Source organism: Paramisgurnus dabryanus, chromosome 20 (genome assembly GCF_030506205.2).
Source record: "Paramisgurnus dabryanus chromosome 20, PD_genome_1.1, whole genome shotgun sequence".
Classification (NCBI taxonomy): Eukaryota; Metazoa; Chordata; class Actinopteri; order Cypriniformes; family Cobitidae; genus Paramisgurnus; species Paramisgurnus dabryanus.
The window spans coordinates 15214969-15237803 of record NC_133356.1 but is presented as its reverse complement, the minus strand read 5'-3'; the positions used below and the strand labels follow the sequence as shown (position 1 = coordinate 15237803).

The window sequence follows — 22835 nt, the reverse complement described above, 5'->3', positions numbered from 1 at the left end:
TTGGGTGTTGTGATATTTGGCCCACCCCTCCTCCACTGTGATTGGACGACCGTGTGAAAGCTGAATATAAACATAAACCTCCAAGTGCCGGGTTTCAGCGCTGAAAAAACTGCCAGCTGCTGGCTTTTTTGAAAAACGCCACGCTTCCATTGGAAACAACTGAAAACATACGCCGGCCACTGCTGTAAAAGCTTTGATGTGCACGCCCCTTAATATTAATTTTATTTTAATATTTTTGTTATGCCAAATAAAATACTGCATTTATTATGGAGAAAGACAACTTTCATAGATTTGCTAGATAAACTTCTAATGGTAAAGCTTCCACTGTAAGTTATCAGAAACATACGTTGTGTTTCTTTAGTGGATGTTTGCATGGGTTTTATTTAAATTGTGCATGTCACGTCAGCAAAAGGTGTACTGTCTATTGACACGGCAAAGTTTACCTTACATGGGGGCATGAAGACAATCCCCATTCTATCCACACTGCAAGCGTTGTAAGTGAATAGCCAGATCTGTGTCGAAAGCTGTTTGTTCTGCTTTCTCATACATGAACAATAGATTTTTAATCCTCATGTTTCAGACCCCCCCACCAATGCCCCAATTTCCCACAACTAATGTTGTCTCACACTGTAAATCAATATGGATTAGTCTGCTAAGTGAGTCACTGCCACTCCGCTTGAGGCACATAAACACTTTGTTTTTTCTTTTACTATTTTTCTTTCACTTTGCATCTATTTTACACCCACACACACATTTGTGACCCAGTCTGTAAAAACACATTTATATTAATATATTAATATATTGATGGAGTAATGATTGAAATCAATGATTGTAGTTGATGATCCAAATCTTATAATTCGATTTGACAGATATTGGGCACATATTAAAATAGTAAATCATTGAGTCAGTGAGTCATTTTAATACATTGTGTGTCCTTGCATAGATATGGTAATGAATAACAAAGTTGGCTAGATACATATAATTTATTACAGGTGTTACATTATTGTGCCTCCTTTTTTGTCTTGGTGTGAAAGAGAAACCAGCATCTTTTGGCTTTGCGTGGGGTCGGCTATTGTTTGTGTCCTCTCTTCTGATCACCCATGAGGGAGTTCAGATCGACTGGGGAAAGCGCTCATCTTGTAAAGCAGTCGAGTCCCTGAAGAGAGAGAGAGAGAGAAACACGGAGAGAGAGAAAGAGAGGGAGGGGTTAGTTAGACAACCACCAGCAAGCTGCTTTGCTAAGCAGCACAGCAATCCAATGAGAAGACGGACTTGCTAGAGAGCAGGAGCATCTCTTATTCCCTCCCTTCTTTCCCCACACTGCCTTCTTCTCTTCTTAACTTGCCATCCCATCGTTCCACATCGCTACCCTTAAGGCTTAGCAGTGCTCTTCTATTGTTGTCAGGGATACAGAGAGAGATTCAGCCTCCCTTCTGTAATGTAGAGCAGCCGAGTGAGTCAAGAGAGAGAGAGAGAGAGAGCGACCGAAAGGCTCCGGCAGGGATGCTGATAGCTCCGTGTGGCTAACCCGTGTGCCCCCGATGCCATCTGGTCCAGCAGCAAAGCAGTGCGCATCAGCCACCCGACCTCCATTCCTCTGCTCTGACGGCAGCCCTCAGGACGAAAGACGTGGAGGAGCAGGAGGTGCAGGAGGGGGGAGGAGGAGGTGGGAGACGGGTGCCAGCGGATATCATATAGCAGAGGATGGGAGCCGTAGAGTCGGCTGAGAATGGACAGCCCCCCTGTCCCTCTCATGAGCGTCCTGAAAGCATGTAAGTAGGAGCAGATGGGGGTGGGGGGTCTTGATGATCTCATTGTCGTCGGTGTTGTTGTTGTTTTGATGGAGGTGTCTGGTACTGAATGTACACGTCACCTGGTTTGGGTTGAATGCATAAAAGCTCGGTGTAAAGCAAGTCACAATTCAATTCCAATGACAGAAATGACACAAAGTGGATGTTATTATTGTCTTGACTTTTTGATGTCATACATAAAGGTGATGCTTATTTACCTTTGAGATGTGCTGGCTGTAGTAAGGCTTTGGTGCATGTGTTTGTGTATCTATATATGTGCTGCATATAGACAAATGTATGTGTGTGTGTGTGTGTTACAGTCTGGAGGTCTTGCAGACGTCTGGATGGGGGAATAATGGCTGTATTTAATAAGGTAGAGATGCATGTGTTGTTGTGGGGGATGGAGGCTTATGCCGCAGCACTGAGAGAGAGAGAGAGGCACAGAGAGATTGTGTTGAAGCAAAACACAGAGATTTGTTTGAGGAAAAGGATAAAGGGAGAGAGAGAGAGTTGGGCTATTTATGTTCTGTGTGCTATTTATGACCACACATATACTGTAGGTGGATGTATGTTTTTATATAGAGAAGACTCGGTTACTTGGTTATCCTTCTGTAAATGTAAACACAAAATTGAAGATTCTGTCATCATGTACTCACCTTCACTTGTTTAAAAAGCCAAAAACTTTCTTCAGTGGAGGATGAAAGGACTTTAGGATGTTTATGTAAGTGAATGATCATGTCCAGCAAGATTTTCAGTCTGTTCTTTGCATTGCATGGCTTCAAAAGATTTAGAAAATGAGGCATGAGTCATATAGACTTGTAATGATGCTGTCGTGGGGCTTTTTGAAGCCCTAGTTCCCATCCACTTTCATTATATGGAATAGAGCAGCTTATTGTGTGTATCTTTTGGTTCTCCACACATTACATTTATGGGAGACACATCTCTATCCAAAGCGACTTACAGTGCATTACAAGGTATTCATTCTTATCAGTTTGTGTGTTCCTGGGATCGCACCCATGACCCATTTGCTAACTCAAACCCAAATATCTTAAAGGATTAGTCCATTTTCTTAAAAAAAAAAAAATCCAGATAATTTACTCACCACAATGTCATCCAAAATGTTGATGTCTTTCTTTGTTTAGTCGAGAAGAAATTACGTTTGTTGAGGAAAACATTCAAGGATTTTTTTCATTTTAATAGACTTAATGGACCCCAATACTTTAATTACAGTTTTAATGCAGTTTAAAATTGCAGTTTCGACTGAGCTTCAAAGGACTTTAAACGATCCCTACCAAGGCATAAGGGTCTAGCAAAACGATTGTCATTTTTGGCAAGAAAAATAAAAAACATGCACTTTTAAACCACAACTTCTCTTTTTCCTCCGGCTGTGTGAAGAGCCAGCACGACCTCACGTAATTCCGTAATGATGTAGAAAGGTCACGTGTTACTCATGAAACGCACATTTGAGGACCATTTTAAACAATAAACTGACACAAAGACATTAATTAGTATCATTCCACGTACAACAACGTCGGAAAGGTCCTCTTTCTCCACACTTGTAAACACTGGGGTGTAGTTTCGCATACGTGACCTCTTGACGTGATGACGTACTACATGAGGTCGCGCTGGCGCGTCACAGGACCGGAGGAAGACGAGAAGTTGTGGTTTAAAAGTGCAATTTTTATTCTTCTTGCCAAAAATGACAATCGTTTCACTTGATAAGACCCTTATGCCTCGTTTGAGATCGTTTAGAGTCCTTTGAAACTGCGATTTTAAACTGCATTAAAACTGTTAAGTTTAGTCCATTAAAATGAGAAAAATCCTGAAATGTTTTCCTTAAAAAAAAAAACATAATTTATTTTCGACTGAACAAAGAAAGACATCAACATTTTGGATGATATGGTGGTGAGTAAATGATCTAGATTTTTTTTGGAATAATCCTTTAAGCCCTGAATACACTGCAGGATTTTTGCACTCCTATAAGATCATTACCATATCACACTCACTGTGCGACATGGATTATTTAAACTTGGGTACGACAAGCATTTAGACTGTATGATAATGACATGGAGGCTTTGATGCCTGCGTCACATGCGCAACATCATCAGCATAAGCTAGTGGTAAACAAATACAAGTACGCAGGTCATAGCAGCAAAGACACTGTGCGTTGATCATGCTGAATTTCTGACACTGTCAGAAAACTATCCTAAGCTATCTTTGGACGCAAAACCGGAAAAATGTCCGTCTTTGAACCTCTCTCACTGTACAACATAGGACCACCCACCGATGAAGAGCCACGATTACAGAAATCACAACGATTGTTCCACGATGGCAATCTTTCATCTGGGACAGCCAAAAATTGTGCAGTGTTTTCCGGGCTTTATATAAAGCATTGTGTATTGCAGTATGCATGCATTCTACTACCATAAGTTTTTGCTTTATTCCTCAGCCTCATTGTCCTCATTTATAGTAAGGGACATCTATGCAAAAACTTCCCTAGACAGCACATCTACAGATGATGGAAAGTCCGTTGATGGAAAGAGCGTACAGTGGTGCTCATTCAGCCATGACTAACATAGCTTTTAGCATGTCTAAAATTACTCCTATGCAGCCTCTTTTGAGAGGTCTTACATAACAGCACTACTGCAGTGTGTTAGGAGTTGGCTTTGGAAGTTTACAAAGCATTTGTGCATAAGAGTTTAAAATCCTATTTTTACATGCAACTGCAAGCCATGCAACCACTATACATGTTTGTTAGATGATTTTATACATTGTATTTTTATGTTTACACATGGTTTCATGTGATTTATGAGAATTTTCTGCAATATAAATACAGAAACAAATGTCACCACCGCTATTCACATGTGGTCCATGGTCAGAATGATGTATATTGCTCAGACAGAAGTATCGTTTAATAATCTTCAATTAATCAGTTTTGCTTGGTTGCCAGTGTTGGTTACCATTGGTGACCTTAAACACAATTTACATAAAACCTATAATCTTTAGATCTGATCTAATCTTTGGTACAATGAAATCTTAAGAATGTTTTTCTTGCACTTTGTACAAGTACAGGCAAAAGTGTTAGGCCACCATGCCACAATTAGATTTGTTGTTTTTGCAATGTTACAGTGATCATATATAATTGTTTCTTAGTCTCTTTAATAGAACACATCCAGAAAATACAAGAAATGTGTATATAGTGTTAATAGTTATAGTATAAATGTAAACTGATGTGTCAAGTGTTTAGGGTAAAAAAAAAATTATTTTAAAGAAATTAGTCTTTTACTTCATTCTGCTCAAAAACGCTCAAGATCTGTTTAGTGCCAAGAGAGGTCACACTAAACACCGACGATGCCTAAAGAAAATTATTATTTTTTTGTACATATTTCCTGTATTTTCTGTTTGTATCTTAATAAAGTAGATTGAAATATAAATGTGGATGGACATTAAAACTTCTAAAACAACAAGTCTTTTGCACAGTACTGTACATATTTGTGCATACAGTATGACAATGGATGACTATGGGCTTGACTATATTATAATGTCAAGTTGGATTTAGTTGGTTTGAGTGAGGCTGCAAACAGATGATTTAAGACCATGACTTCCTCTGTGTCCCTAGATGTTTCAGTACATGGGCTGTCTGAATATACTTAAATCCTTTTAATAGTTTAGTAGATTTCAGCAGACATATTAAGTGAGAAACTGTACTTGATGTCTTTCAGTAGTCAGGGATCATTTGCTTCTGTATACAGTCTTATTCTATTAAAACTGTCATGTTTTATTACTTCATCTATAACTGTCTGTGTCTTCTCCAAATTCTCCAGTGGTGTAATATAATGCTTCAAAGTGATCTAGATCCACTAAAAACATTTGTATTCGGTACAACTTCAGTACAGTATTCAGAAGCCAAGTTAGATTTTGCTTTTTGGCCTCACACAATTTGCTCTGCCTCAAAGAAAGCATATTTCCATATTAATTAAAGATGAACTACTTTGGGTTCCTTACTTGCTACTGTAGGACACATTGACCTGTACTGCTGTACTCACTTGCACGCTCTGCACCCATGAATCAGGTTTGGTGTGTTTATCCCAAATTTCTGTCCTCTTTCTGCTCTCTGAATTAAGTGGCAGAATGCCAATAATAAAATGGAAACGAAAACTTGAAACTTTTTATGACAAATCCATAACACTGCCATAAAGCAGTCGTGGGTTGAATGCCAAGGCACTAAAGCACAATTTGTCCTTCAAGTTTTACTGTTTGGCAAGATTCTTTTAGACTAAACAATACATGTGCTGTCTTCAGCAGCATTATTATGTGATCTATATTCTGCTAAAATCTTCTATACCAAAACTTATTTTAAGATTTTTAAGAATTTAAAGTCAATTCCCTGATTATTGGTCCATTTATATACGCTCTGTCTTTTGACAACTTTTTGATTAGAAATGAGCACCATGTGAATAATATTTTTGAGATATCACTGATGATAAAGGTGATGCATGTATATGACAGCACTCTAGTTGTCTCTCACCACTTCTTAAAGCCTCTCAGACCCTGATGAAAGCTTCATGACGCCGGAGATCTAGAACACATAAAATATTGAGAGTGTTCATTTTGGTAGGGAAATTTGGTACATCTCTTATCCCTCCAGAGAGGTGGAGGGAAAACTGTATTACGCTCTGTTATCTCCCCACTGTTTTATGCACAGATTATATGCATGGCTATAATAGCTCTCTGTGATTTAACTGCATAATGAAGTCATATAAATTGCTGCCATTGTGTTGATTAAATTCTGGTTGTTAATTTGGCAATGGAAGAAATGGTTTACTCATAAAACACCATCACTGTCAAACACTGCTGACACTGCATAAATGTTAGAAACAGTTGAAACATGGCATGAAAAAAAGAACAAACGTTAGGATTAAAGGCTGTTGTTGTTATTTAGCAGGTACATTTAAAGGATTTCTAATACTTTTTTGCTAATATTCTTTTTGAAGCAGAAACTGTTTTTCTTTGCCTCTTTATGGTTTACTTTGTCTCCCTCTACTGGTCAATTTGTGTCCTTACCAGAATTGAGAGGACACTCAGGGCTCTGTCATTTATACAAGGTAGCACAATATATTGTTTTATCAGTAGGTTATTTTGAAGCTTTAGAGTATTATTATGCTTATATTTAGGTTGAAGAGTATTTTAAGGATGTTTTAGAATAGATTATGTATTGCATTAGCATGCATTTACCTTTAACCATGGACGATATAATGTATAGTAGGCCTATATATAGTGCAGTGTAAAAGCTGTGCTTTCAAATTAGGTAAATTTAGTTTGAACAGATTTTTGGGATGTCAAATTCATAACAGTGCCTGCGACTGGAGCACAGCAGTGACTGTTCTGTGCCAGAAAGCCTGACTGTTTCCAGGCAGAAAAACTCCCAGAAAACCCGCTCATCACCTCTGTCTCCTTTTACATTTCCCTTCTGCATTTATGTTTATCGCAGATGTTTACTAAAAGTAGCATTGTGCATTGATCCTGCAAATGGATATACAACCACGAATGATTGATGGGTTTTATAGTAAAGTAACCATTTTATAGCAACCATCGTACATTTTGCAATGTACTGTTGGTCTCAGTGGCAAAACAAAATGTGCTCGGATAGATTTACCTTTTCAACTAAGATGTATTAACGCTATATTTCTTCACAGTCTGGAGGGGAGTTTTACAGACAAGGATGGGGAAGAATCATTCTTTGTTTTTTAAAAACACTCGCAGGGAACATAAAGCTTGATGATACAGCATTCCACCTAATTTCCTCAGCAGACCTTTAGGAAATAAATAACGTTTTTATTTTTCAATACCAGGAAATAATGGTATATGGCATTTTTACAGTGCATGCGCTAATAGACTTTCTGTGTGTGGGTTTGTGAATGAGAAAAGGAAATTGGAAATATCTGCCAAGACTTTGTGCAAGTTGCCAGTATGTGCGTTGTCTGGCGCATGGGAGCATATGTCTAGAGAGCACCGTCACCATGGCAACAGTGACATTGAAGATATGTGAATATGTCCTCACACAGGAATAAAATGCTCATTTACTGATAACTATCTCATTAGCCATTACATTGTAAACTGTAAAACTACTGTAGATCTTATCTCTGGAAACTAGACTGGATTTTAGTTTTGAAATAATGTATTCTTGGTTCGGCCGTATAAACGATGGATGTTTTACTGGTTGTGCTAGTTGAGAGGCCTGATGGGAACACCAACACATCAGCATATCCGATGCAGAGAACCAGCATCCTAAACACAAAATATGCTGATGATCAGCTATGCTGGTTTTTGCTGGGTATGTTCACTGTACTCAGGCCATCAATGCATTTATCAGAGCTTAATGCAGCAAAATTGGATATATGGCTATAGCCAAAGTCTTTGCTATAGCACAGCGAAAAATCAGATTATGAGGAAAGATTGAGAAAAATGAGGGAATATGGACAGTGTGAATTTTTTTGTGTGTCCTTTATACTGTTAGAAAAAAAGTGTACCTACAGTATAAGATGTACATTAATGATCATAGGTATGACTGCATTTCTAAACAAAAAATGTGCAAAATAATTTTTTCATTAGTTTTTTGTCTAAATATATTTAAAATAGGGCTGAGTTAATCACATACAAAATAAAAGTTTATGTTTGCATAATATATGTGTGTGTCCTGTGTGTAATTATTATGTATTTACAAATACACACACATTGATGTATGTATTAAAAAACATTTACATGTGTGTGTATATATATTAATTTACATTTTATATATTTTATAAATATAAAAGGATATATAAATTTTTTTTTCTAAAATTTATACATGCATGTGTGTGGTTTTCTATACATAATAATTACACGCACATATATTATGCAAACACAATCTTTTATTTTGTATATGATTAATCGTGATTAATCGTTTGACATCACTTATTGAAAACAAAATACATTACTTGAAAAAATAACAAAATGGGTAAAAACTATTTATTTTAAAAAGATATATTCTTGCTGTCCTAGGCAGTCCTATGCACAAATGTATGTTGTTTTCCAAAAATGTTTGATATTTTAAGATAAAAATATTGTTAGACAATAAAATTGGCTGTGTTATGCTATAGCATCCATTCTGTGCTTACCATGGGGGAGGGAATAATTGTCAGAGGTTGTGTTAAAGAGAGAGAGAGAGAGAGAGGCAGTGAGTCTGCAAAGACCTGCAGCGGTTTCTTTGGGATAAAGCCCTCTATCGGAGAGCAGAATATATGTAAGTAAAAGGTTAGGAGAGAGAGACTCGAGAAATGGAGGCAAGAAGAAAAGGAATAGAATGCACAAAAGCTTCATAGACACAACACAGAGGAGAAATCAGCATTACTGTAGGAAGAAATAAGGACGCGTGTGAGTCTCTGATCAGCATCAGGGATGGCGGTGAGCACATGGCAGGCTCTGTCTCCTCTGCAGTGGGCTCGCTGGGGCTGGGATACGCTGCTGGGTGGGACACCAGGAGAGGATGAAGCAGACCCAGCCCTGGGGATCCTCAGACGCCTCAGCTGGAACTCCAGACATGAGTATATGATTCAAGGCAGGCAGAGGTGAGCGTGAGGCAAGGATGTAACCAAATTTTCAATATTAGGGGAATCAAGGGTTAAAGAAGAATTTTTTATTGAATTTACCCATGTCCCCCTCAGTGGTAATGGTCCTGGTGTGGGGTAATGGCAGGGATAATGCGGTTAGGAAGGGTGGAGGGCTGCACATCTTGCGTAGGCTATGCCTTTGTTGGTTGATTGGGCTTGTTGCTGGGTTGTTATGTGAATTTAACTAGTGTGTGCCTACTGTTTTGCTCAGAAGTTGATCTTTCATAGCTCAGGATACCAAACTGTGATGTCAGATATGGTTTTGTTTAATTGAGAATTTTGTCATTAAATTCCTGTGACAAAGGCAATATACAATATTCATACAGAGATAGACCTAAACTATAAATAAAAATATTAATTGTATACAGTAGCTTGGATCAATTGTGATTGCTTATAGTTGTTATCTTGACAAATCATTGTTTAGACATTGTTATTGTTGAGATATCTGATACTGGAAAACTGATGTGATATGACCTGTGTCTTTTCTCAACATAAGGAATCTCAGCCTGAGATTTGGGTAATTTGTTACTTAAATATTAATGACAGGAGAAACTGGCAGTGTGCTAAAGCTGAATACAATTTTTGAGCTGCTGTTTTTGGTCTCTTAGCTGGAGGTTCAGTGCTTTCATTTCCATTTGCTTTATAATAATCCTCATGGGAGTGATGTTAACTAATGCTGATTTAGACATTTCTTTATAGTTAGCTTTGGACCACCACAAATGATTGCTTAATGAAGCTTTAGCTGAATGTATTTGATACTGTGGCGTAAATTTCAACTGTACTGTATTGTGAATTGTGGCATTATAGTGCTCCTGTACAGCTTAGTGATAGAGCATTGCGTTTGAACCCATTTTTTTTTATATCTTGTAATGCACAGTAATAAGGTTATAAAAGGGTCTTCCAAATGCATAAATGTAATGTAATGTAAACTAATGTGTCATATTTATCCCATCAGTCCTGGACAGGATGTGCAGCTTCATTGAATTAAGACACAAAGCACATCGTGTTCATACCCCAATCACATTATTTAATACTTCAGTGTATTAAGACTTCTCTTCCACTGTATATTCTGTAGGAGTTCAGACTCAGATGGAGCATTTGAAACCCCCGAGTCCACAACCCCTGTGAAGTCTGCTGCCTCACCAGTGTCCCCTCCAGAGCCCCCCAGCACCAGTTCAGAACCATTGCCCTCACAGGAACACACAAGTAAGAATTATTAAAATATTTTTTCTTTTAAAAGGAGTTTCACTGGCATTTAATCCATACTGTCTTTATAAAATGTATAGTGATCACAATGGTCTGGCATCAATCTGAGACATGATAGCTTCAAGTTTGCAGGCCTTTGTCATTGAGCTTATCCTCTAGTGGACATGTACTATAATATATTATATATATTATACTATATACTATATACTATACTATATACTATAATATATTATATATACTATAATATATTATATATATTATTGCAATAACTTGTTACTCAAAAAAAAAAAAAAAGTAACAGTCTCTATTTCTTTATTTACACAGACACACTACTATTCAAAGTTTTAGGGTCACAAACTAATTGTTTACTGAATTTAATTCAACCTTTTATTAAACCTTGTGTGTAGCGGTCCATCCTTTTTGTGAAAATTCATGACATAAAACAATCTCAAACTTATAATTTTATTTAAACAAAAACATTAGATTATACAGTGTAGTAGTTCTGTTGGTTGGTATCCTTTTTTTGTCTTAAGTTTGATTTAATTTATGATAAATTCATTTATTTCATAAAATGTCATAAAACTGTGCAACATTTTCAAAATATTAGCAGTACTGTAATTCTTTTTTCACGTTTACAGCTTCCACTGCTGATATCACTGCCAGTGAAGTTCCAAACCCGGAGTCATCACCTCCACCTCCGAGTCGATCTCCATCAACTGTTTTTGATGAAGACAAACCAATAGCTGCAAGTGGTACCTACAACCTCGAATACTTAGCCACTAATGACCCCTTCCAAGAATCAAATTCTGGGCCGTCAAGCCAACAGGGTCGTACGCCTCTAACACGCTCCTTAAGCCTTCAGTCTGGTGAATTAGAAAGTCCTGGAGACAAATCCTCAGTAGGTACCTCTGACCAACCCTCTCACCCACGAACACAGTCCTTTAGCATAGAAACAGAGAGTGCTCCAGGAACTCTCCGCAGAGTGAAGAAGCCCCGTCCAGGTACTATAAAGAAAAAGCCTCTTTCCAGGCAGAACTCAAACCCGGAAGGTTCCTCGCCCAAGCCTGCTTCTTTTAGTAGCACACCGGAGGAAAAGAAAAGGGGGAAACCTCGTGCTGAAAGCCCATTGCAAACTCAAGAGAGACCCAGTGCCTCACCCAGTCCTAGTCCAAGTCCCGCTAGTACCTTGAAGAGGAACAGAATAAAGTCTCGAGTGGAGAGTCCTCCGCCATTGGCTGAGGAGATCACACTTGCTCCCACCTTAGTACCCCTCCAAGCAGAGGTTGTTGATCCAATATCTGAGACCCCAGCTGTCCCTGACGAGGACTCTCCTATCCCTCCCAGTGCCTCCTACAAATGGGATCCGGATAACTTTGAAAACATTGACCCATTCCGAACAGGAGGCAGTAAGATTGCTAATTCGCCGGAATTATCCAGGAAAGCTGATTTTACATCAGTGTCAGACCCCAATACCAACACTTCTGTTGCTGTAGAAAAGCACCGTTCCCCATCTCCTGCTAAAGAGGAATCCCTCAACGCTGAGGAGCAGCCAGTCGTCAAACGTCAACCAGTCAGACTGGAGTTTGACTATTCCGAAGACAGTGGAGAGGCGCCACGCACCACTCCTCCTCCTAAAAAACTTGGCAAGAAGCCAGGGGCCAAGATGCCCATCAGAAAGCCAAAACCAGTGATTCGAAAGCCCCCCCCACCTCAAATGGAACAGTTAGACAATGCACCACCCATCCCACCACTTTCAAATGACAATGATGATATCGCCATTCCCAAGGCATCATATAACTTTGACCCTAGCAAGTGGGATGACCCTAATTTCAACCCATTTTCTTCAAGCAGCGGTGTCCCCAACTCTCCTCGCCTGTCCAAAGGAAGCTATAGTTTTGACCCAGACTCATTTGATGAGTCTGCAGGTCCCTTTCAACCATCCAATAAGATAGGGAACTTGCCTCCAAAAGCTGCCACTTTTGATGTGTCAACCAATGACAGTGAGAACGATAACATTGTTGAGTTGGAGGATCACAACCAGAACAAACCTGCCAAAAATAAGAAGAAGCCTCTTAAATCGTAAGTCTGCTCATATTCTGAAGTCATTTTCTTATCAAATGTAAGTACTGTGGCAAGAAAAATTATGTCAACCCCTAGGAATAAACTGGTTTTCTTAGTGATTTGCCATAAAATGTAATCTGTTCCTCATCTACTGTAGGTCACAACGATAGACAAACACAATGTGTATAAGTTGACAACACACAAATAATTCTAGTTTCTTGTGTATTTTTTTAAAACGACCATTAAACATTCACAGTGCTGAAGGAATATGTTAGTGAACCCTTGGATTTAATAGCTGGTTTAACTTTCTTTGGCAGCAAATACTTCAAGCAAGCGCTTTTCGTAGTTCTGAAAAAGACCTCCACATTGTTTAGAAGGAATTTTTACCCATTCCCCTTTACAAAACCAGTTCAACTCAAACACCTTTGTAGGTTTTTAGTTGTGAACCGCTCTCTTGAGGTCATACCTCAGGTTAAGGTCTGGGGTTTGACTTGGCCACTCCAAATGGTGCATTTTGTATTTCTTAAGCCAGTCTGTGGTGGATTTACTTTGATGCTTAAGGTCATTGTCCTGCTGCATCAACAAACAACTTCTGAGCTTCAACTGGCAGACAGCCACCCTGACATTATCCTGTAGGATATTTTGTTAAATTTGGGAATTCATTTTCCCTTTAATGGTGGCAAATGGTCTAGGCCCACCACCATGATGTTTCATCCACCAAATTCCACTGTTGGGATGATGTTTACTGTTGGTAAGCTGTGCCCTTTTTGAGCCAAAATTTGAGTATTTTTTCCAAACAATTTAACTTTTGTTTCAACAGTCCATAAAGTATTTTTCCAGTAGCACTGGTGTTTGCCAACGTGCTCTTTTGCAAACTTCAGGCTCACATCAATGTTTTTCCGAAATGTTTTTACTTACATATGGTAGACTTATGAACAGAGATATGTGCCAGTTTCAATGATGTATTTAAGCCTTAAGCTGTTCCTGGTGGGTTCTTCTTTACTTCATTGGGTATTCTGCATTGTGCCTTAGAAGTCACCTTGGCTGTGCACCCACTTCTAGGAAGAGTAGCTATAGTATTAAACTGTCTCCATTAAACTGTAGGCCGATGGATATCTAAACACTTTGAGATTGTTTTGTATCCCTTTTCAGCCTTATGGAGTGCAATAACTCTTGATCGGATATCTTTAGAGGGGCACGGTTGATAAGAGCTGATGCTTCTTCAGGACAGCAATCTTAAAATGTTTAAGTGTCTTTATATCAATCAAAGTAGCACTGAACCACATCTTTAAACTCATTTTATTAATTGGACTCCAGTTTGCCAGCTTCTGACACAAATTAGCTTTCATCAAAGTAATTAGTCTATGGGTTCACTTACATTTTCCTCCAGCACTGTGAATGTTTAATGGGTGTTTTCAAAAAAGACACAAGAAACTAGAATTATTTGTGTGTTGTCAGCTTATGCACATTGTGTTTGTCCATTGTTGTGACCTAGATGCGGATCAGATCACATTTTATGGCGAATTACTGTAGAAAATACACATACGTTTTCTTGCCACTGTATACACACTCTAATAATGGCTGGGTTATTTTTTACCCATAATGGGTAAATATTGGACAGAACACGTGCTGGGTTAAAAATTGACCCAATGCTGGGTTATTTTAACCCAGCTGCTCGGTTATTATACCACAGCCATTTTTAGAGTGCAGTGTTGAATAGATCACCATTGCTCATTACCATCTTACGTTGGCCAGCGCATGGCTTCTAGCACAATCAATTAGCCTTTCTTTTTCAGTCATTAAGAGGGTTAATATGAGCCCTCATGTGTTATGTCTTATTGTGTATGAAGTTTGTAAGTTGTATTCTTCTGGATGGTTTGAATACAGTATGTGACAGTGAGTGTGTTAGTATGTGTATTCTGTCAGCCTTTGTGTCACCTGTCTGTTGATCTTATATATGACAGGGAGCCCAACAATTTCTCTTCTCTGTGTTGTTTCTTGTAAGTAGAGTTGATTAAATAAGCATTAGTAATATTATTAATATATATTTTTAAAGCTCATGAAATTTTCATCCGACTGCTTTATCATTCATTTAATGCATATATTAACCTGATAAAATGTACATCATTCCTAAGTCCTTTATAATTCCCTGCTATAATGGGTCAAATAATTAACGGTAAAAATTGCAACCGACTTGTCATTGTAGCCTTAATGTTTCCGTCAAAATAAACACATTTTCAGAAAAAATGACACAATGTAACAGTCATATATCTTACTAATAGAAGCACTTATTCAATGTAAACCCGAGTAGTTAATGTCATTGTGCATCAACATTAAGATGTCAAAATGTTAATCCCTTATTAATAACCTCTGTAATTTACTGCGTAATTTACAGTATACTTAAGTTTTTCCAAAATTATCTGAACAACAAATGTATGTATTACTCTTATTCAAGAGAACAGCTCTCACAAAACATAACTTTATATTTCAATATGATGGTTGGAAGGCAAGCACCAGGAGTACTAACTTCATGTCCCCTAAATAGAGTGTATGTTATGTGATTTTTCCAAATTGATTCCCTAAATATAGCACCTAACACAACTTCTGTCTTATGATCTCAAACAGCAACACTTTCAGAGTGAAGAAATCTCCAAAGAGGTCTCCGATTTCCGAGCAGAATGCACAAGTGAGTTTAGACACCCCCGCAGTTATTCAAACTAAAACTGATGGTCATTTTGAGGGTGATGTGTTTCTCCCTTTTTGCTGTCACCTCATATCATAACAGTGTTGTCCTGTGTGTTCCCCACTCTCACCCTCCACCTCACACACACATCATCACCTGCAGGAGCACACACCCGACACAAACCCTGACTCTTCACAGGATCACGCTACTGATGAGGAGAAACTGGCTTCCTCTACCAATCAGAAATGGGCAACTCGACATGATGTCGAGGTGGAGCTTACCAGCAATCAAGACTTCCCACAGCCATCTGATTTTACAACTTTTGTCAACGAGAACAGTTTATCCACACAGAATGATGGTGAGAGAGTGAATTAGAGTTATTATATCACCATACCAGTCATGAGTCATGGGTGAACTGTCAATGATCCTAAAATACTTTATATGGAGCAGTGGGTGGACTCAAAGAAACTAGGTCCGTGTCCTACTTGATACAAAAAACAAAGAATTTTCATTTTTGCATTATTTATGTGACAACACTACTCCCATTTGTACTTCCATACTGTTGGTTGTACTTTCTGTAATTTATAGAAAAAGTTAATCGGATTACAGTAATGTGAATCTAATTCATACGTATTTTAAGAAGTGGCTAATTCATATTAATACGTATGACCACATTTGTACATTTTTGTACGATTTGCCTTTGTGACGTTGGGGGCGGGGTTTTATTATTGTTTTCTTTATGATAATCGTTTTTGCACGTTTATCTTCGGACAAATTCATACGAATTAGCCAACTCGTAAAATATATACGAATTCTCGTTCTCGTGAGAATTGGACTTTATTAGTGCTGTTCATTGATTTGAGTAACTTTTTTGACATTTGGGTATAATGGGCTCTATCTTACACCCGGCGCAATGCAGCGCAATGCGCGACGCAAGTGTCTTTCGCTAGTTTCTGGTCTGAAAACGAGGTGTGTTCAGGCACATTATTGGCGCATTGCTATTTTGAGGCAACTAAAATAGACTACGCCATTGACCAACAAAAACCTGGTCTAAAGTCTAAAGTCAATGGCGCAATGTGTTTTATGTTATTTAAAGAGCGCATTAGTAAAATGCGCCTATAAACGGGAGGACAACGCAGGTTTGCTTATCACAAAGTACATGAATGCGCAGCAGCACATAAATGCTTTTAAATATGAAAGATTAAAGGATTGAATGTAAAAGATTATTATTGAGTCTCTTGGACATAAATGAGGAGTAATTATGAGACGTTAGAAGGCACAAAGAGCTGCTTCACCTGCAGCCTGGTAAGTAAATAAATGCTTTGCTTTAAACAAATGCATCTGTTTTTAAATGTTTTTTTAATGCTACCTCACGGATTTATTGTATATGATGACTCTGTACCTGCGGATATGGTGGGATGAGAAACATTTGTAAGTAATGCTTAAAAAAACTCTTTGCTAAAAAAACGCTGTCCAAAGTGCTGAAATGTGAGGAGAGCCGTTTGTAAATTCTTTATCTCCTGTTTGTTACAAATAAAGTATTTTTAGAGTACAAACCTTATCTTACATACTTGTAAATTATGTTTTGATGATATTGGATAGCCATACATTTAAAGCAATTAAAAGCCTGCTTTTTACTTCCATGACTAAAAGAAAACGGGTTTTAAAAGTTTTTAATAAAAAAATAACAATTTCAATACAAGTGAAAAACAACACAATTATTTAACATTAATCTTAAACTGGGGATCTTCTTCCTCCGCTTAGTTTTTCAGTTTACAAAGTCCGTCATCTAAATAGGGATAAGAGATAGCGCCAGCGCACTTGCCTTTAAAGGGGATGAGAGCTGAGTCTCTCATTGGTTTACTGCACGTTACGCCCAAAATACTCCCATTACAACAGGACCTACCCTTTTCGACCATGCGCTCGGCGCACAAACCATTTTTCCCGTCGTTAAATTAGCAAAAGTGGATCCTCTTCAGGTTGAACGGTGGCTACTGCAGTTGAATTTTCCTATTGGATTTTGCGGTTCTGCATGATGTAGGCTCAAACTCGCCACGCCCTTTTTACGATCTCACCGCACCCTTTTTGCGAGCTAAGTTCGTCCCCTCTATCTCCGTTGGGGTCTTCCCACTTTTCTTGCATTTTTCAAAAATTGCCAGTGGGTGAAGTCTGGCTTTAAACAGGGGTTTAGCTACTCTTTAAAAAAAGTGAAGCTGCTGGCTCTTTGATCGCCCCCTGGTGGCTGGCACAGTCAAAGTCATAAACCTTGCAAACGAAAGGGACTCAACTCTAAAAAAATAAAATTTTCTTTTAAGGTAGTTGTATCACGCTGATATATGTTTAATTGTTAATTTTTGAGATCAGTTTCATTTTAGCTAGTAATTATGCTATAGAAACGGAGCGTATTGTTATGATTGGTGTGGTTGAATTGGGTGTGCGAGCGTTTGGGTGGAAGTTTGATACCGCGGCTCTGCCTCTGGCTACACGGACGATTCCTTCTGCGCATGCCCTGGCTCCAAACTGACGTTTTTACGTAACATGGCAGCGCTCATGGTCGGACATTTTTGGCTTCAATCCATTACAATGGAAGGAAGCGATGTCATGTCGTCCATCTTTTCTTACAGTCTATGCTGTAAACCCAAATGACCTAACAGTGACCCATTTTATCAGCCTTTGACCTAAATGTGAAACAGCTGCACCCTGGGGCCTCAAATTAACTGGGTCACTGGTAGAGCCACGGATGAATTGTTGTGTCTCTTTCATGTTTAGGAACTGATAATCAGGGTATAAAAGATTTCAGTCCCAGTCATGTATTATTTTTAAGCCATAATTTAGCCTATATAAAATATTTAACATTTCAAATCCTCATTGTTTTGGCCTCTCCTCTGCAGTTACAGACTACGAGATTGAGTACATGGAGAAGATTGGCTCTTCAGCTCCGGTAAGTGTTTGATTCATCAACGTAGATGTAGCTTTTGGCAAAACACCAAACCCTGAAGGTAATGGTACATTAGAAAATACTTTTGAGTTTGTTTAAGGAAATATTTTGTTATTGTTTACAGTCTCTCTCATCAAAGAAACCATCACTTTACCTTAAGCTGGACTCAGTGACAGACAGTCCGAAGAAAAGCATGCAAGATTCAGAGCCTAACTCGCCATGCACTGGGTAAAAGACTAACTTACATACTCAAGCATGTATTACTGACAGTAAAGACCCCATAAAATAGCTTAATGAGCATATAGTCCACAAAAGTCCAATTATTTATCCATAGGGTCTTTAAAACATGTATTTCCATTGACGGTATATTTAATGTCGTTTTTTTGTATGTCTTACTGTTCACAGGAGCTTTGAGGAGATGGAGGCTCAGATCTCACAGGGGAAGTCACCTGTGTTGCCACCACGCAGTGCTCGCGAGCCCACGGCCCCAGAGAAAAGCAGAAAGAGAGAGAGTCAGTCTCAAAGTCAAACGCAGAGCATTGAGAGAGATGGAGCGGTAAGTGTAAACCAATAAATGTGATTGGTTTGATAGATTGGAGTGATAGAACACTTCTCCAATGAGCTCCTTCACAAATATTGCATTTATTATACATTTATGATTATTATGGAGATTGAGTGATTTTATTTGGTAGCTTTCGATTAAACAGCTTATTGTATGTATTTATAGTCAAACTACATTTTTACTCACACAGGAAAAGTTCACCCAAAAATGAAACCTCTGTTATTATTTTTTGTCATTTCTTCTGTGGGTAACAAAATGAAAATGTATTGTAATGTAATTTTTTCACAGGCCCGTACAATGCCACATAGCAAACTTGATTTATATGGATTACTTTTTATAATGTTATTTGGCCATTGTCCCTATGCCACATAAAGGTTCTGTGATCCACATGAGGATGTGTAAATAATGACACAGTATTGCATAATCTCAATTCAGGTTTCTTAAACCAGTCATAAAACTTTTAAGATGCACTAGGTTGCTTTGACTCACTGACACCCAGACACCTCCCACTCCTCTTGTCCCTTTCCTGCTCTTGGTCCCAAAACAGTCCCCGATGCAGGGCCCTATGGACCCCTCAGATCTGCCCCTCTTAGACAGACTGTCTGATTCAGCCACCCCTCTCAGCTACCTGGAGCCTGATCTGGCAGAGACCAACCCCACTGCCTTCGCCCAAAAACTGCAGGTGTGTAGAGAGAAACCCTCCTGCCCTATCTATTCTCCCCTGGACCTGTGTGTGTGTTTGTTTGTGTTTGTTTGTGTGTGTGTGTGTGTGTGTGTGTGTGTGTGTGTGTGTGTGTGTGTGTGTGTGTGTGTGTGTGTGTGTGTGTGTGTGTGTGTGTGTGTGTTTGTGTGTGTGCGTATCATCACTTATAGTAACTGTGTGTCTACTGTCTTTTGCACTGTAAAATCATTTTCTTAAAGGGATAGTTCATACAAAAATAAAAATGTTGTCATCATTTACTCACTTTCATGCTGTTTAAATGTCTTTGTTCTGATAAAAGTGAAGGAAGATATTTTGAGGAATGTTTGTAACCAAACCGATCATAGGCCCCATTGAGTTCCATAGCAGGAATAAAGAATACTATGGAAGTAAATGGGACCTCTGATCGGTTTGGTTACCAACCTTTCTCAAAAATCTTCCTTTGTGTTCATCAGCACAAAGAAATGTATACAGGTTTGTAACAACATGCGAGTGAGTAAACGATGACAGAATTTTCATTTTTGGGTGAACTATCCCATCAAACTTTAAAAAAATTGTTTATTCAGTTTTATGTTTCAAACCGAGATGGCGATAGGGAGGCAAAAATTACAGATTGGGGCTTAAAGCATTTATTTTTCAAGGATGTAAAGTTTCTGTCTCTACCTTGTCTGTTTCTTTATCCCACATTTGTTTTAAACATTTGTTTAATTTTGTTTTGTCCCTTGTTGGTGTCAGTAGAGATTCAACTGATGGCACTGTATTCAAACTCCTAAGATGTTTCTTACAGTGCTGTGGATCTGACCTCATTCATAACATTTGTGCATGAGTGTCTGTATGCGTGTATGTGTATGTTTTCTCCTCAGGTTAGTATTTGAGTGGGGTCAGTACAATTCTAACCCCTCTTTTCCTCTATGCCCCCTGTCCCCACTCCACGGGTCACTCCCCTTTCCTCCTCTGCTCCTCAACCAACCCTTCACCTCTCCCCCTGTGGCCCAGGAGGAGCTGGTGCTCGCATCCTTGAGGATAGAGGCTCTTCAGGTAGCCAAAAACATCTCTCAGAGCCCCTCTTTGTCCACTGTGTCCCCTAAGGTACTGCGCTGGGCCCGCACCTGTTTGTGTGTGTGAGCGTGTGTGTAAGCACGTGTGTGATATCCCCCTTTGAACGGAACCCCCTGACTGCTTTGTTGGTAACTACCCATAAACTACCTCACCATACTGTGGACGTGACATTTCACCCCCGGTGCTCCCCATGTGACGTATCTAACTTGGCTCCTGTACCCTTGATTGGTGCTACTTTCTCCCGATCCAGCACCCTCTTGAGCAAAAGAGGCGTGTTTCTCCCAGGGCTTTGTGACAATCCTGCATGTTTGCCTGGACAGGAGATGCATACAGACAAAGGTCAATGTGACTTGGAAACTAATGCTGTAAAATATATCACTAAATCGAGTATGAGGACATTCCTTCAACTACAAGCAGTTCTATTTGTCGGGAATAGATTTTTCTTAAATACAGAAGTTATAACAGAGTTATTCTGCATAATTGTAACATCAGTGTGTAAATATGTATTTGTGCACATCAGAGATATACAAGATGTGAAATTAGCCTTAGGAGACAAATGAATAAACCATTATATTCCAAACATATTTAAAAGTCATTTTCACCACAGTATGTTTTCAGTGACAATACATGCTGCTTTTAATTTAGGATGATGAATATGACAGTATGGTGGAGATGGTGCTTGCACATCATTGTCAGAAAACTAATTGAATAGTCTAAATTGTAAAAGTATGTTTTAAAATCAGTCAACAGTGCCTGTAGTTGAAGAAACACTCATGAATGTTCTTCAGATTATAAAATGCATTGTATACTTTTCCAAAGCACAAAATTCCTTGTCACATTCTTGCTGGTTCCTGGTTTTTTTCAATACTAATTTACATTAACCCACTGAAATACTGTGGACATACAGAGCATCTGTATGCCTGGCCTCAGGACGCTGGTGTGGCTTCACATGAAGCTTTGCTCTGATCAGATCTGCTCTCAGTCAGAGCTTCAGACATGTCATATTGAATGTGTGACCGTCACCTCAGCCTCAACATTTGTACAGGAAATAGAATGAACAGACTAATCACATGATCTCAGACACACAAATCCACTACAGCCCCTTTGACATCTCCTCAACCCACTCTCATGATGTTGTCTTGCACGATTCACAGTCTCGCCTCAGGAAGCCCAGTCAGCGCCGCTGGTATCTCAACGGTTCCCACATGGCTAAAGTAAGACGGACAGAAAGTAACTTTTCTGCAGTTAACTAGACCTAATCTATTTGTGCTAATCCCAGTGTCCTTGTACCACCATTAGACTAAACCATCTGTGTCTCCTAGTGAAAGAATATAAACATATTATAGAGAAAAAGCATATCATTCTTCTCATATCTTCTGCATTCACTGCAAAATTCGTTTTTATCAGTATTTTTCTTGCTCTTGCCTGTTAAAAAGTGTCCTTTGATACAAGAGAAATTTACCTGAGAAGCAAAATTGGGTAAGGTAGTATGACGTTTTCAGAGAACATATTTATTTTTCTCACTTTGGTTTTTAAGTCAGATTTATAAAACAAGACAAAAAATTTTAAACCAAAAGATAGGAAACTTATTTAAGATACAGTATATTCAAAAAAGAAGTCTTTCGTTTAAGTTTTGCTGCTTAAATACATCTTGATAGATTCTTTTTTACTCAAAAGTTATATAAAATGACTGATTAAAAAGGTTTTTGCAGTGTTTGTTTAACCAAAAACTAGGATGTCTATGCCAATCCTGAATCACTTTATTTTCTAGCAACAAAAGTGTAACATTTTAGCCTTGAAAGAAAGTCACATTGTACATATTAACAACACATCAACCTTCATGTTCTAGACACATTTAATATGTCTATATACTGTACTTACATCTTACAAAAATATGACATATCACAATAATGTCTAATTTTAAGGTCTGACAAGATCTTTAAACCACACCATAGTTAAAAAATTTCTTACTATTGCAAAACTAGTGTGGTTATTTTTGTAGAAGACTGCAGGAAAGTCCACACAAACAGATATCAAACTCTGTCGCAGGATGTCCCGTATACCAAAGGTACAGTTTCTGCCCATGGAAAAGTTCAGAAATTTTCTAATAATAGATTCAAGCTTTAAATGTCTTAGAAGTATTTTTGGCACAGTACTTTGATGTAGAGAGAATGAGTGACACTGTAT

General features: G+C 38.4%; 1 protein-coding gene across 1 annotated transcript in view; it reads left to right on the top strand.

The window, feature by feature from the left end:
* tacc2 (transforming, acidic coiled-coil containing protein 2) overlaps positions 1-22835 on the top strand; it is a 70161-nt gene that overhangs the window by 35706 nt on the left and 11620 nt on the right. The window contains exons 7-17 of the mRNA XM_065296616.2: positions 10515-10645; positions 11284-12724; positions 15332-15392; positions 15492-15747; positions 18281-18330; positions 18452-18555; positions 18733-18883; positions 19437-19571; positions 20586-20678; positions 21803-21862; positions 22651-22716. Of these exons, the coding sequence (XP_065152688.1) occupies positions 10515-10645; positions 11284-12724; positions 15332-15392; positions 15492-15747; positions 18281-18330; positions 18452-18555; positions 18733-18883; positions 19437-19571; positions 20586-20678; positions 21803-21862; positions 22651-22716 (2548 nt within the window). The remainder of the gene's footprint in view (positions 1-10514; positions 10646-11283; positions 12725-15331; positions 15393-15491; positions 15748-18280; positions 18331-18451; positions 18556-18732; positions 18884-19436; positions 19572-20585; positions 20679-21802; positions 21863-22650; positions 22717-22835) is intronic.